The 12,980-nt window shown below is 39.1% G+C and overlaps 1 protein-coding gene across 5 annotated transcripts in view; it reads left to right on the forward strand.

Annotated features, from left to right (window-relative positions):
• KCNIP4 (Kv channel interacting protein 4) overlaps window positions 1-12,418 on the forward strand; it is a 1,232,493-nt gene extending 1,220,075 nt beyond the window's left edge. For all 5 annotated transcript variants that reach the window (XM_011935672.1, XM_011935676.1, XM_011935675.1 and 2 more), the window contains 4 exons: window positions 6,443-6,550; window positions 8,254-8,358; window positions 8,936-8,998; window positions 10,975-12,418. In XM_011935672.1, the coding sequence (XP_011791062.1) occupies window positions 6,443-6,550; window positions 8,254-8,358; window positions 8,936-8,998; window positions 10,975-11,022 (324 nt within the window). In that variant the 3' untranslated portion in view covers window positions 11,023-12,418. The remainder of the gene's footprint in view (window positions 1-6,442; window positions 6,551-8,253; window positions 8,359-8,935; window positions 8,999-10,974) is intronic.
• The last annotated feature ends 562 nt before the right edge of the window (window positions 12,419-12,980 follow it).

The following is a 12,980-nucleotide window of genomic DNA, read 5'->3' on the forward strand; positions in this document are numbered from 1 at the left end:
AGTTGGATTCCTAGGTGTTTTATTCTCTTTGAAGCAATTGTGAATGGGAGTTCACTCATGATTTGGCTCTGTTTGTCTATTATTGGTGTATAGGAATGCTTGTGATTTTTGCACATTGATTTTGTATCTTGAGATCTTTCCTGCTTTCTCTTGTGGGCATTTACTGCTATAAATTTCCCTCCACACACTGCTGTAAATGTGTCCCAGAGATTCTGGTATGTTGTGTCTTTGTTCCCATTAGTTTCAAAGAACATTTTCATTTCTGCCTTCATTTTGTTATTTACCCAGTAGTCATTTGGGAGCAGGTTGTTCAGTTTCCAACTAGTTGTGTGGTTTTGAGTGAGTTTCTTAATCCTGAGTTCTAATTTGATTGCACTGTGGTCTGAGAGACAGGTTGTTATGATTTCTGTTCCTTTACATTTGCTGAGGAGTGCTTTACTTCCAATTATGTGGGCAGTTTTGGAATAAGTGCGATGTGGTGCTGAGAAGACTGTATATTCTGTTGATTTGGGGTGGAGAGTTCTGTAGAAGTCTATTAGGTCTGCTTGGTGCAGAGCTGAGTTCAAGTCCTGGATATCCTTGTTAACTTTCTGTCTCATTGATCTGTCTAATGTTGACAGTAGGGTGTTAAAAGTCTCCCAATATTATTGTGTGGGAGTCTAAGTCTCTTTGTAGGTCTCTAAGGACTTGGTTTGTGAAGCTGGGTGTTCCTGTATTGGGTGCATATATATTTAGGATAGTTAGCTCTTCTTGTTGAATTGATTCCTTTACCATTATGTAATGGCCTTCTTTATATCTTTTGATCTTTGTTGGTTTAAAGTCTGTTTTATCAGAGACTAGGATTGCAACCCCTGCTTTTTGTTTTGTTTTGTTTTGTTTTCCATTTGCTTGGTAGATCTTCCTCCATCCCTTTATTTTGAGCCGATGTGTGTCTCGGCATGTGAAATGGGTCTCCTGAATACAGCACACTGATGGGTCTTGACTCTATCCAATTTGCCAGTCTATGTCTTTTAATTGGGGCATTTAGCTCATTGGCATTTAAGGTTAATACTGTTATGTGTGAATTTGATCCTGTCATTATGTCAGCTGGTTATTTTGCCTGATAATTGATGCGGTTTCTTCCTAGCATCGATGGTCTTTACAATTTGGCATGTTTTTGCAGTGGCTGGTACCAGTTGTTCCTTTCCATGTTTAGTGCTTCCTTCAGGAGCTCTTGTAAGGCAGGCCTGGTGGTAACAAAATCTCTCAGCATTTGCTTGTCTAAAAAGGATTTTATTTCTCCTTCACTTATGAAGCTCAGTTCACTTTATGAACTCAGAATATGAAATTCTGGGTTGAAAATTCTTTTCTTCAAGAATGTTGAATACTGGCCCCCACTCTCTTCCGGCTTGTAGAGTTTCTGCTGAGAGATCCACTGTTAGTCTTCCCTTTCTGGGTAACCCAACTTTTCTCTCTGGCTGCCCTTAACATTTTTTTCTTCATTTCAACCTTGGTGAATCTGACAATTATGTGTCTTGGGGTTGCTCTCCTCAAGGAGTATCTTTGTGGCATTCTCTGAATTTGAATGTTGGCCTGCCTTGCTAGGTTGGGGAAGTTCTCCTGGATAATATCCTGAAGGATGTTTTCCAACTTGGTTCCATTCTCCCTGTCACTTTCAGGTACACCAGTCAGACGGAGATTTGGTCTTTTCACATAGTCCCATATTTCTTGGAGGGTTTGCTTGTTTAACTCTTTTTTCTCTAAACTTCTCTTCTCACTTCATTTCATTCATTTGATCTTCAATCACTGATACCCTTTCTTCCACTTGATCAAGTCAGCTACTGAAGCTTGTGCATGCGTCACGTAGTTCTTGTGCCATAGTTTTCAGCTCCATCAGGTCATTTAAGGTCTTCTCTACACTATTTATTCTAGTTAGCTATTCATCTAATCTTTCTTCAAGGCTTTTAGTTTCTTTGCGATGCGTTCAAACATCTTCCTTTAGCTCGCAGAAGTTTGTTATTACTGATCTTTTGAAGCCTACTTCTGTCAACTCGTCAAAGTCATTTTCCATCCAGCTTTGTTCCATTGCTGGTGAGGAGCTGCATTCCTTTGGAGAAGAGGCACTCTGATTTTTAGAATTTTCAGCTTTTCTGCTCTGTTTCTCCCCATCTTTGTGGTTTTATCTACCTTTGTCTTTGATGATGATGACCTACAGATGGGGTTTTGGTGTGGCTGTCCTTTTTGTTGATGTTGATGCTATTCCTTTGTTAGTTTTCCTTCTAACAGTCAGGACCCTCAGCTGCATGTCTGTTGGAGTTTGCTGGAGGTCCACTCCAGACCCTGTTTGCCTGGGTTATCACCAGCAGAGGCTGCAGAACAGCAAATGTTGCAAAACGGCTAATGTTGCTGCCTGATCCTTCCTCTGGAAGCTTCATCTCAGAGGGGCACCTGGCTGTATGAGGTATCAGTCAGCCCCTACTGGGAGGTGTCTCCCAGTTAGGCTACTCGGGGGTCAGGGACCCACTTGAGGCAGTCTGTTGTCATATCTCAAACTCCAGGCTGGGAGAGCCACTACTCTCCTCAGAGCTGTCAGACAGGGAGGTTTAAGTCTGCAGAAATTTCTGCTGCCTTTTGTTCAGCTATGCCCCGCCCCCAGAAGTGGAGTCTACAGAGGCAGGCGGACCTCCTTGAGCTGCAATGGACTCCACCTAGTTCGAGCTTCCAGGCTGCTTTGTTTACCTAGTCAAGCCTCAGCAATGGCGGATGCCCCTCCCCTAGCCTCACTTCTGCCTTGCACTTTGATCTCGGACTGCTGTGCTAGCAGTGAGCAAGGCTCTGTGGGCGTGGGACCCTCCGAGCTAGGTGCGGGATATAATCTCCTGGTGTGCCATTTGCTAAGACCATTGGAAAAGTGCAGTATTAGGGTGGGAACGACCCGAGCCAGGTGCAGGATATAATCTACTGGTGTGCCATTTGCTAAGACCATTGGAAAAGTGCAGTATTAAGGTGAGAGCACCCCGATTTTCCAGGTACCATCTGTCACGGCTTCCCTTGGCTAGGAAAGGGAATTCCTTGACCCCTTGCACTTCCTGGGTGAGGCAATGCCCCACCCTGCTTTGCCTCACACTCCATGGGCTGCACCCACTGTCCAACAAGTCCCAGTGAGATGAACCTGGTACCTCACTTGGAAATGCAGAAGTCACCCGTCTTCTGTGTCGCTCATGCTGGGAGCTGTAGACTGGAGCTGTTCCTATTCGGCCACCTTGGGGGGGTTCCCCAAAAGTACTCTCTCTAAGTCTTTCATTGTTACTCTGCTGTTTTGTGTGGTGGTGAGGTCAATGCCAATGATGAGTACTGTAGGCCAGTGGTTCTCAAAGTGTGATCCCTGGAAGCAGTATAGGCTTCCCCTTGGAACGTGTCAGACATGTAAATTTTGGGGTCCCACTCCAACCTAATGAATCATAATTCTTGGGGTAGGTCCCAGAAATCTGTTAGCAAGCTCCCCAGGTGTTGCACATTATATTTTGAGAACCAATACGCTAAGCATGTTTTCAAAGACCCTGTAGCCAGCTCCCCTTAAAATTAATGACATATTACTACTTTGTGAATTTTAAAAAAATAGTTTATATTAATAACCATCAACCTCATCTAGCTTTCAAAACTGCTCAGCAATCTCAGTGAATAAGGCTCTGTGTTCTGCAATGTATATTTTATACCTTCTGAAAAAGCCAAGGATTTTTTTTTTTTTTTTTTTTTTGAGACACTGTCTTGGTCTGTCACCCAGGCTGAAGCACAGTGGTGCAATTAGTTCACTGTAGCCTCAACCTTCTGGGCTCAAGCAATTCCCGTCTCAGCCTCCCAAGTAGCTGGGACAACAGGTGTGCACCACCACACCCAGTTAATTTGTTGTTCTTGTTAATCTGGATCTGGCTGGGTTGCTCAGGCTGCTCTCAAACTTGTGGGCTCAAACAACCCTCCCACCTCTGCCACCCAAAGTGCTGGGATTATAGGCATAAGCCATGATCCCCAGCCTGCTGGTTTTGAAAGATGTACACTCACACCTCCAAGGGCTGTCATTACCTTTTAATTAAACTACATTATACATCATAAATAAATAATTTTCTAAAATATGGCAGGGAAATAATTTGAGGGAGGTCTCCGTTTTTCTAATTTGCACGTCACCTTATTGCCTAGTAGCAGAGCTCCCACCTCTCTCCTCAAACCTCAGATTCATACCTCTTCTACCTGGCTCCTCACTCCCAAACAGCTCACACTCACTAAAGCTATCAGACAGAAATGCAGTCATCTTCCCACCTGCAAAGCAGCTACTTTCTTAAAACTGACTGGGCTATTCAGGGCCTCTTGCAATATGGATTTGACAATTATTTCTGGTTTTGTCTTTTTCATTTTTGCCAAAAAAGGTCAGTGGCCATTCTTGATAAATTTGCCTAAGTGAAATGGTTGTATAATTCTTCACCATGATAAAACTAAGTATCATGCTTAAAAGCGAATTGAAATATTCTGAAGTTCAAGAAAAAACTAAGAATATCTATTATCATTTACATGATGTAACATTGTTCTATAGATATTAGGCCATATAATTAGAAAAAAGTAAACATATAAAAATTAGAAAACAGGTAAAATTAACTCCATTTGCAGCTAATATTATTGCACACATGAAAACCCAGAAGAAAACCAACATATGGTATCAGCAAATTGACAGGGTACAAAATTATACAGAAATCAATAGCTTTCATACATACAAACAACTAATTTAGAATATATGATAGAAAAATATCTCATTTACAACAGCAACAGAAAGGTTAAAATACCTAGAAATAACAATGAGAAAAAATGTAAAAGAACAATTTGGTTAAATAAACAATGATGCATTTACATATTCAATGGAAACTTGAATTGTTTCCCTGATTTATGGTTAAGTGGAAAAAAAAGTATAGAAGTCTGTTAGCCAGTAAAACAAACAAATATATCTTATACTTGTATAGGCACAAAAATTTCTTGGAAGTAAATACAAACTATTTATGCCAGTTGTCTATGGGTAAAAGGAACAGGTGGCTGGGTCCAGGAATGGAAGAAAGGTTTTTCAACAGGTGGCTTACATAATTTTTAAATGTTGAACTATATGGATATTACTTATTTAAAAAAGAAAAAACAATTTGAGAAATTCAGACAGAAATACAGCTATAAAATAAAGGAATGTGGGAAAGGGAGATATAATGCAAATTCACCCAAAAGACTTTTGGATTTCCCCTCTGCTTTTATTCCTACTTAAAACTGGATTATAAACTGAATACAGCACATTGTAATGTTAACCCTGCTGTACATAACAACAACAAATCTGGCCGGGCACGGTGGCTCATGCCTGTAATCCCAGCACTTTGAGAGGCCAAGGTGGGAAGATCATAAGATCAGGAGTTCCAGACCAGCCTGACCAACATGGTGAAACCCCCAGCTCTACCAAAAATACAAAAATTAGCCAGGCATGGTAGCGGATGCCTGTAGTCCCAGCTACTCGGGAGGCTGAGGCAGAAGAATTGCTTGAACCCGGGAGGTAGGAGGTGGAAGTTGCGGTGAGCCAAGATCACGCCACTGCACTCCAGCCTGGGCAACAGAGCAAGATTCCATCTCAAAAAAAAAAAAAAAAAAATCTAAATGAATTTAATCAAGCTAATCTGGCCAGTCTGCAATGCAATCAAACCAGCTTAACCAGTATACAAACTGAGGGCTCCATTTACTTAACGAAAACCTACACAGCCAATGTCCTTGCCAGGGACTATTATAAGCAGCCTCTTTTTCAATCCTCATAAAATTGTGAAGAGGTAGATACTATTATTAGCTCCATTTTACAAATATGAAAATTGAGGCAAAGGGATGTTAGGTTGCCTGAAGACACGAAGCCATCCAGTAATATAGCTCGAGGGTGAAACCAGGCAGTCTGTCCTCTCCAACTCCATGCTCTTACCCACTGTCCACATGTAAATTATAACTGGATTTCTAATTAGAGACCACAATTAGTTTATCTTTTATGGTTAGCCACATTTCTTATTAGCAAACGTTTTTTCATTGAAGTGTGTTATGTGTGCACTTGTAGTTAAAAAAAAAAAAAACTATTAGATTCTTTTAGTATATCATGTGTGCTTACACTGGAAAGCCAATACCACTTACACTCAAGCCTCTTGCCGTGTGGGTATCCATTGGTACATTTCCAGTACTACCATTGATTTAACTCAGTTTCCAATTACAAGATGAAAATGTTAAGACTAATGAGTGATTTATGCCCACAGAGAAGTCTGAAAAATAGACAACCAATAACACATCAATCATTTTGCTAAATAAATGGTTCAAATTCCAAATTCCAGAGGGTTGTAGCCCTTACTTCCATCATTTCTTTTTCTTTTTTTTAAGAAATGTCATACAAAATTGTATTTTTATTTCTTTTTAGGATTTCATCAAAGGTCTTTCCATTTTGCTCCGGGGGACAGTACAAGAAAAACTCAACTGGGCATTTAATCTGTATGATATAAATAAAGATGGCTACATCACTAAAGAGGTAAGGGATACCTCACCAACATAGCAATAATTTGGAAGATTTTCATTTCTTAACTTTAAAATAAATATTAATTGCAATTATTAATTTGAAAAGTTTTTCTCAGGAAATCCAAAGTATTTTATGTAGTGGAAGAAAGATGTATAATTAATTAAAAATTTGGAATGGTTTATGGTGAAGCTCCAAAGTAAATATGTAACACATAAAGATTACACACTTTTTTCCTGCTGGCATCTTTATTCCATTCACAGTATTAAGACCATGGTTGGAATCAGAAAGAAAATGTATCCAAGCCGTGTTTCAATATTTAGCCTGAAGCCTTTCTTTTCCCCATAGCATGTGATCCGTAAGGAAATGTAATTTTACTATCATGGGGATTGTGGAATGACCTGATGCAATGGTGGGGTCTCCAAATGCACTTTGAGGAAGACTATCCAGGAAACAAGGCTCACAGACCAAATTAAGATACTCGTATTACAGTTTATTAAACCAGTTTAAAACACAGTGAGAAGTAAAGGGACGGGTAAGTTAACTACACAGGATAGGATGCAAGTGGGGTTGAAAGACCACACTCCCTGAATCCTGGGCATGCTGTGTGCCTATGTCTTGTCTCTCTCTGCCTCACAAGCCTTCCCCCGAATTGCATTTTGAGCAAGTGAGCCCATACACTAAAGGTGCCCAGGGCCAACAGCCAGTGACATGAACTTGCTCTATTGGAGAGACACAGGTGCAAGTGTGCCTGGCCACAAGTATAGCCTGATAAGTAGTCATGAGTTTCATTTGTGTTTCTTGCACAGAGGACAACCTGGGCCCAGAACAGGTGTCACCACTGGGTGCCAAATTAAGACCTCAATGACTATTAAGTGTTCATGTATATGCAGCATATCCTAAATAGTTAGTGCTTCTTGTATATTTTTATACCCTGAATATTTATTACCCAGGTACCTCAGGAGTATTAAGAATTCTGCCTGTGTCTAACAAACTACTTGTTACTTATCTATGCTTAAAACATCTTAAAAGGTTTTACCTGTTTACAAATTACTTTATCATTTATAATAGAATTGAATACTCTTAAAAGTATATATCTGTATTATCAACCTAGTCGAGAGATCTTTCATGTGAAACAAATGTGCAACAATACATCTCTACATGTTTAAGTTATTATTATTTTTACTCTCATAAGAATGAAAATGGTAAGGCAAAAATTAGACTGTTTTAATAAAATTTCAAGGTGTTTCCCAGGGTCAAAATATTTTGACTGATCTTCACGTGTGACTTCAGTTAAAGCCATAGTAGGAAAAATACAACAAAAATCCTAATGAACTTTAAGACTTACCAATTAATTTCACTAATTCTAAATGGTGTTTTTTCTCAATATATAGTGTGCAGTATATTTGACTCTCAATAGATGGAAACTGATGATCAACACATATTATAATTCAATTAAATAAGCATGGTCTACTTAAAGTCTATAGAAATCCAAACATTAAACCAGCATATTCTTTTCCTGACTATGGTAGATACATGGAAAAACCAAGAGATCAGAATTCATTCTTACATCTGATTCTTCTGCTCTTGAGGCAGAAAGCTGTTTGCTGGCTTTTCCTTTGGGACAACCAACAAACAGTCATCAAAATCTGTCAGAGCTTCTTAGACTGGTTTCTTCATACATGTGTGCAACCTCACATAAGACTTTTACTTTTCAGGAAATGCTTGATATAATGAAAGCAATATACGACATGATGGGTAAATGTACATATCCTGTCCTCAAAGAAGATGCTCCCAGACAACACGTCGAAACATTTTTTCAGGTAGGAATGAAAACAGAAGTCAAGAGGGAATGAAATTAGGAGAAAATTTCCTGATGTTTGCCAAGCACCACGATGATTCAAAAGAAAGCAAAGGAAAATAATTTTAATAGCTTTGGTTTTGAATTTGCAATGCTGATAACTACACGCATTGAACATTCACTAAATCCAAGATACAACATTAAACAATTCTCATGTTTCACAAGTTTTGTTTTCATTCAGTTTTTACAAGAATCCTATAAATCCTCATTAATCCCATTTTACAGATGAGACAAAAAGAAAGCTCTGAAAGTTTCAGTAAATTGGCGGAGCTCTGTCATATCTAAAAGGTAGGATTTTACCTAGGACAGAGTGACTCTAAATCTTCACCACATTCTATTGAAAAGGGAACAGCCAGAAGGATTTGGCCCTATCATTTTTATCTCTTAGAAACTACTGGTATCTGCTCTGAAACAGTTCCTCCACGTGGAATAAGCAGCTAGGTTTTCTTTTTAGCAGCTTCTGCTCATTTGGTGCAGATGTGAGGGTATTAAGGGAAGATATACGTCTAAATACAATTTTTTGTTTTCTTCCTGAACAGAAAATGGACAAAAACAAGGATGGGGTTGTTACCATAGATGAGTTCATTGAAAGCTGCCAAAAAGTAAGTAATCAAAGTATAAGAACTATCACTTCAGCTATCGTAACAGCTAAAACTGAGTATTAGCAGCTAGCTACCACGAACTGGGCAAAATACAGAGATCATATGCCTAAGTTTACCACTTCTACAACCTGCAACATAAGCCTAACACTCGAAAAACAAGCACCAATTACATAATCAACATTTAGAGTGCCTACTGAGTCAAGCTATGGAGGAAACCATATCTTTTTGAGGATACAAAAGTTGCACATGTATTGTGGGTTTTTTTTGCTGTTGTTGTTGATGGAGTCTCACTCTATTGCCTAGGCTGAAGTGCAGTGCTGTGATCACTCACTGCAAGCTCCACCTCCTGGGTTCACACCATTCTCCTGCTTTAGCCTCCCGAGTAGCTGGGGCTACAGGCACCCACCACTGCACGTGGCTCATTTTTTATTTTTAGTAGAGACAGGGTTTAACCATGGTCTCTATCTCCTGACTTCGTGATCCACTCACCTCAGCCTCCCAAAGTGCTGGGATTACAGGCGTGAGCCACCGCACCCAGCCTGTACTGTGTTTTTGATTCCCCAATTCCTTAGAGAGTATTCATCATGGAGGATAAAACAGGCCATGCTTCTATCTGATTTCTAAGAGAAAAATCATTATGGACAAGAAATGGCTCTTTGGCTGAACTCACTAATGGTGTTCTGTCACAAAGAAGAAACAGTGGAAAATTTTCTCTGAAGAGAACTGCAGGTAGTAGCCTGTTATCGAAGAAACCAGTGTTAGCTTACTTAGAATTATCTGACTTGATGTGTGAGTAGAACCAGGTAAAAATTGTTAAGGCCTGGTACAGCAGCCCCCAACTGTAATCCCAGCACTTTGGGAGGCTGAGGCAGGAAAATAACTTGAGACCAATGTGGGCGACATAGCAAGACCCCATCTCTACAAAAAAAAAAAAAAAAAAAAATTAAGTTAGCTGGGCATGGTGGCACGTGGCTGAAGTCTCGGCTACGTGGGAGGATCACTTGAGCCCAGTTGAGGCATGATTGTGCTACTGCACTCCAGAATGATGGGCAATAGAAATAGACTCTGCCTCGAAAAAAAAAAAATTTCAAATAATCATGAAAACAAAGAAATCTGTTGTTTCTGTATTTTTAAATTGTTGTTCTTACCTTTCTGGAGCTTGTTTCTCAACTTGAATTTCAATGTGGTGGTCTTCGAGAGACTTAGTTTGGTGACATTAAGCTGCTTGGTGGTGATGTTACTTGGTTTCTAGCAGTGGAAGCCATTAGTTGGTTCAGCCACCATTTACCACTACCATAAACAGCTCACTAAGTGCTATTCACATTCAACCGACAAGTGCTCCAATAATGCAAAAAGTCTGTCCCCTAATTCATTTCTAAAGACTACGCTAAACTGAACATAGCCACTGAGCAGTCAGTTCTGCTCCCCAATCCTTTCTCTGTAATGGAGATCATTCATTTTTAAAGTCTCCTTCAGTCAACACAGATTTAGCCATAACTTGCAGACAGAGAGAGATGATTACTGCAAACATGTTCCCTCTTAATCCACTATCCTGCCTCCTACACTCCAGCCTCCAATCTTCATGAACTGCTGGCTCATACACACACACAATTTTCCTTGTACCTGTATAAAAGTCTGTGTGATTTGGCCTGTGATCTACATAGAATGCCAAAATTCTCATTTGCTTTGACTTACCTCTGCGCCTCTGTAGTTTCCATTTTGGCATTATGATTGGAGAAATATCCTCTATTAAATACCAAGTAAAGATTTAAATAAAGTGGTTTAATGCCTGGTCAATAGACTCCACAAAATATAAAATGGGTCCTCCTTCATCGTGATCTATGTGGAAAACGGATAGAATGGCATTTATAGTTGCAAACACTTAATATTTGAGCTTTTGGCATAGGTGGGAGGGGGCAATACTTAGGGGCAAAAATATGGTGAATTTAATCGCTCTCTGTTTCTCTCCCTTACAGGATGAAAACATAATGCGCTCCATGCAGCTCTTTGAAAATGTGATTTAACTTGTCAACTAGATCCTGAATCTAACAGACAAATGTGAACTATTCTACCACCCTTAAAGTCGGAGCTACCACTTTTAGCATAGATTGCTCAGCTTGACACTGAAGCATATTATGCAACCAAGCTTTGTTTTAATATAAAGCAATCCCCAAAAGATTTGAGTTTCTCAGTTATAAATTTGCATCCTTTCCATAATGCCACTGAGTTCATGGGATGTTCTAACTCATTTCATACTCTGTGAATATTCGAAAGTAATAGAATCTGACATATAGTTTTATTGATTCCTTAGCCATGGGATTATTGAGGCTTTCACATATCAGTGATTTTAAAATACCAGTGTTTTTTGCTACTCATTTGTATGTATTCAGTCCTAGGATTTTGAATGGTTTTCTAATATACTGACATCTGCATTTAATTTCCAGAAATTAAATTAATTTTCATGTCTGAATGCTGTAATTCCATTTATATACTTTAAGTAAACAAGATTACGACAATTAAACACATAGTTCCAGTTTCTATGGCCTTCCTTCCCACCTTCTATTAGAAATTAATTTTATCTGGTATTTTTAAACATTTAAAAATTTATCATCAGATATCAGCATATGCCTAATCAAACTTAATAAGCATTTAATTTTCCATCATACATTACAGCCAAGGCCTATATAATATATGTAATTTTGGATTTGTTCAATCTTACAGGCTGTTTTCCATTGTATCATTAAGTGGAAGTTCAAGAAGGCATCAAACAAAACAAGGATGTTTACAGACATATGCAAAGAGTCAGGATATCTATCCTCCAATATACGTTAATGCTTAAGAACAACAAGTAATCCTAACAGCATTAAAGGCCAAATCTGTCCTCTTTCCCCTGACTTCCTTACAGCCATTCAGGGACAAAGAAACCTTGCCCCACTGTCTACTAGGAACAAACAAACAGCAAGCAAAATTCACTTTGAAAGCACCAGTGGTTCCATTACATTGACAACTACTACCAAGATTCAGTAGAAAACAAGTGCTCAACAACTAATCCAGATTAGAGTATGATTTAGTGCATCATAAAATTCCAACAATTCAAATTATTTTTAATCATCTTAGCCAAAACTGTAAAGTTGCCACATTACTAAAGACACAGACATCGTCCCTGTTGTTCTAGAAATATCACAAAGACCAAGAGGCTACAGAAGGAGGAAATTTGCAACTGTCTTTGCAACAATAAATCAGGTATCTATTCTGGTGTAGAGATAGGATGTTGAAAGCTGCCCTGCTATCACCAGTGTAGAAATTAAGAGTAGTACAATACATGTACACTGAAATTTGCCATCGCGTGTTTGTGTAAACTCAATGTGCACATTTTGTATTTCAAAAAGAAAAAATAAAAGCAAAATAAAATGTTTATAACTCTACTGTCTATATTATAGGTCGTTTCCAAGAATTTTTGCAATTATTAGATTTAAAACTAAATCTTATGGTATTTTCTAGATCGCAGATAGCTCTGGGTGGTCCTAAATGCAATGAAAAGAGGTAAAAGCAAGGCCAGCGGGCAGGCAGCTGTTGTAGCTAGTATGATCAGAGGATGTGACAAGGGAGTAGAGATCAGAGGAAAAAGCATGCTAGACAAAGGGCTCAGGAAGGACAAGCTCGGAGGCAGGGTGGGCATTTCTACATTAAGAATCCTCAGAAATTACTTGTACTCTTTCAAATTACAGTTGTTCAAATTACAGTTGTGAGATTATACCTGAAATGAGAATCGCAGAGGTCACTCCAGGTGTTTGGGGAATAGAGCAAGGAAAGTGCATTCTGCAAAGCTGCTGACATGCAACACTGCTGCTCCACAAGACCCATCTTTCCTTTCCATCCCTTTCACGCTTTGGATTTGGTGGGGCTACAGAAATCTCTATGGCCTCTCCTTTTGCTCCTAAGATAGACGGTCTTATTCTTGTTTTCCATTTCTCTTCCTCTC

Source organism: Colobus angolensis, unplaced genomic scaffold, assembly GCF_000951035.1.
Source record: "Colobus angolensis palliatus isolate OR3802 unplaced genomic scaffold, Cang.pa_1.0 Scaffold146, whole genome shotgun sequence".
Taxonomy (NCBI): domain Eukaryota; kingdom Metazoa; phylum Chordata; class Mammalia; order Primates; family Cercopithecidae; genus Colobus; species Colobus angolensis.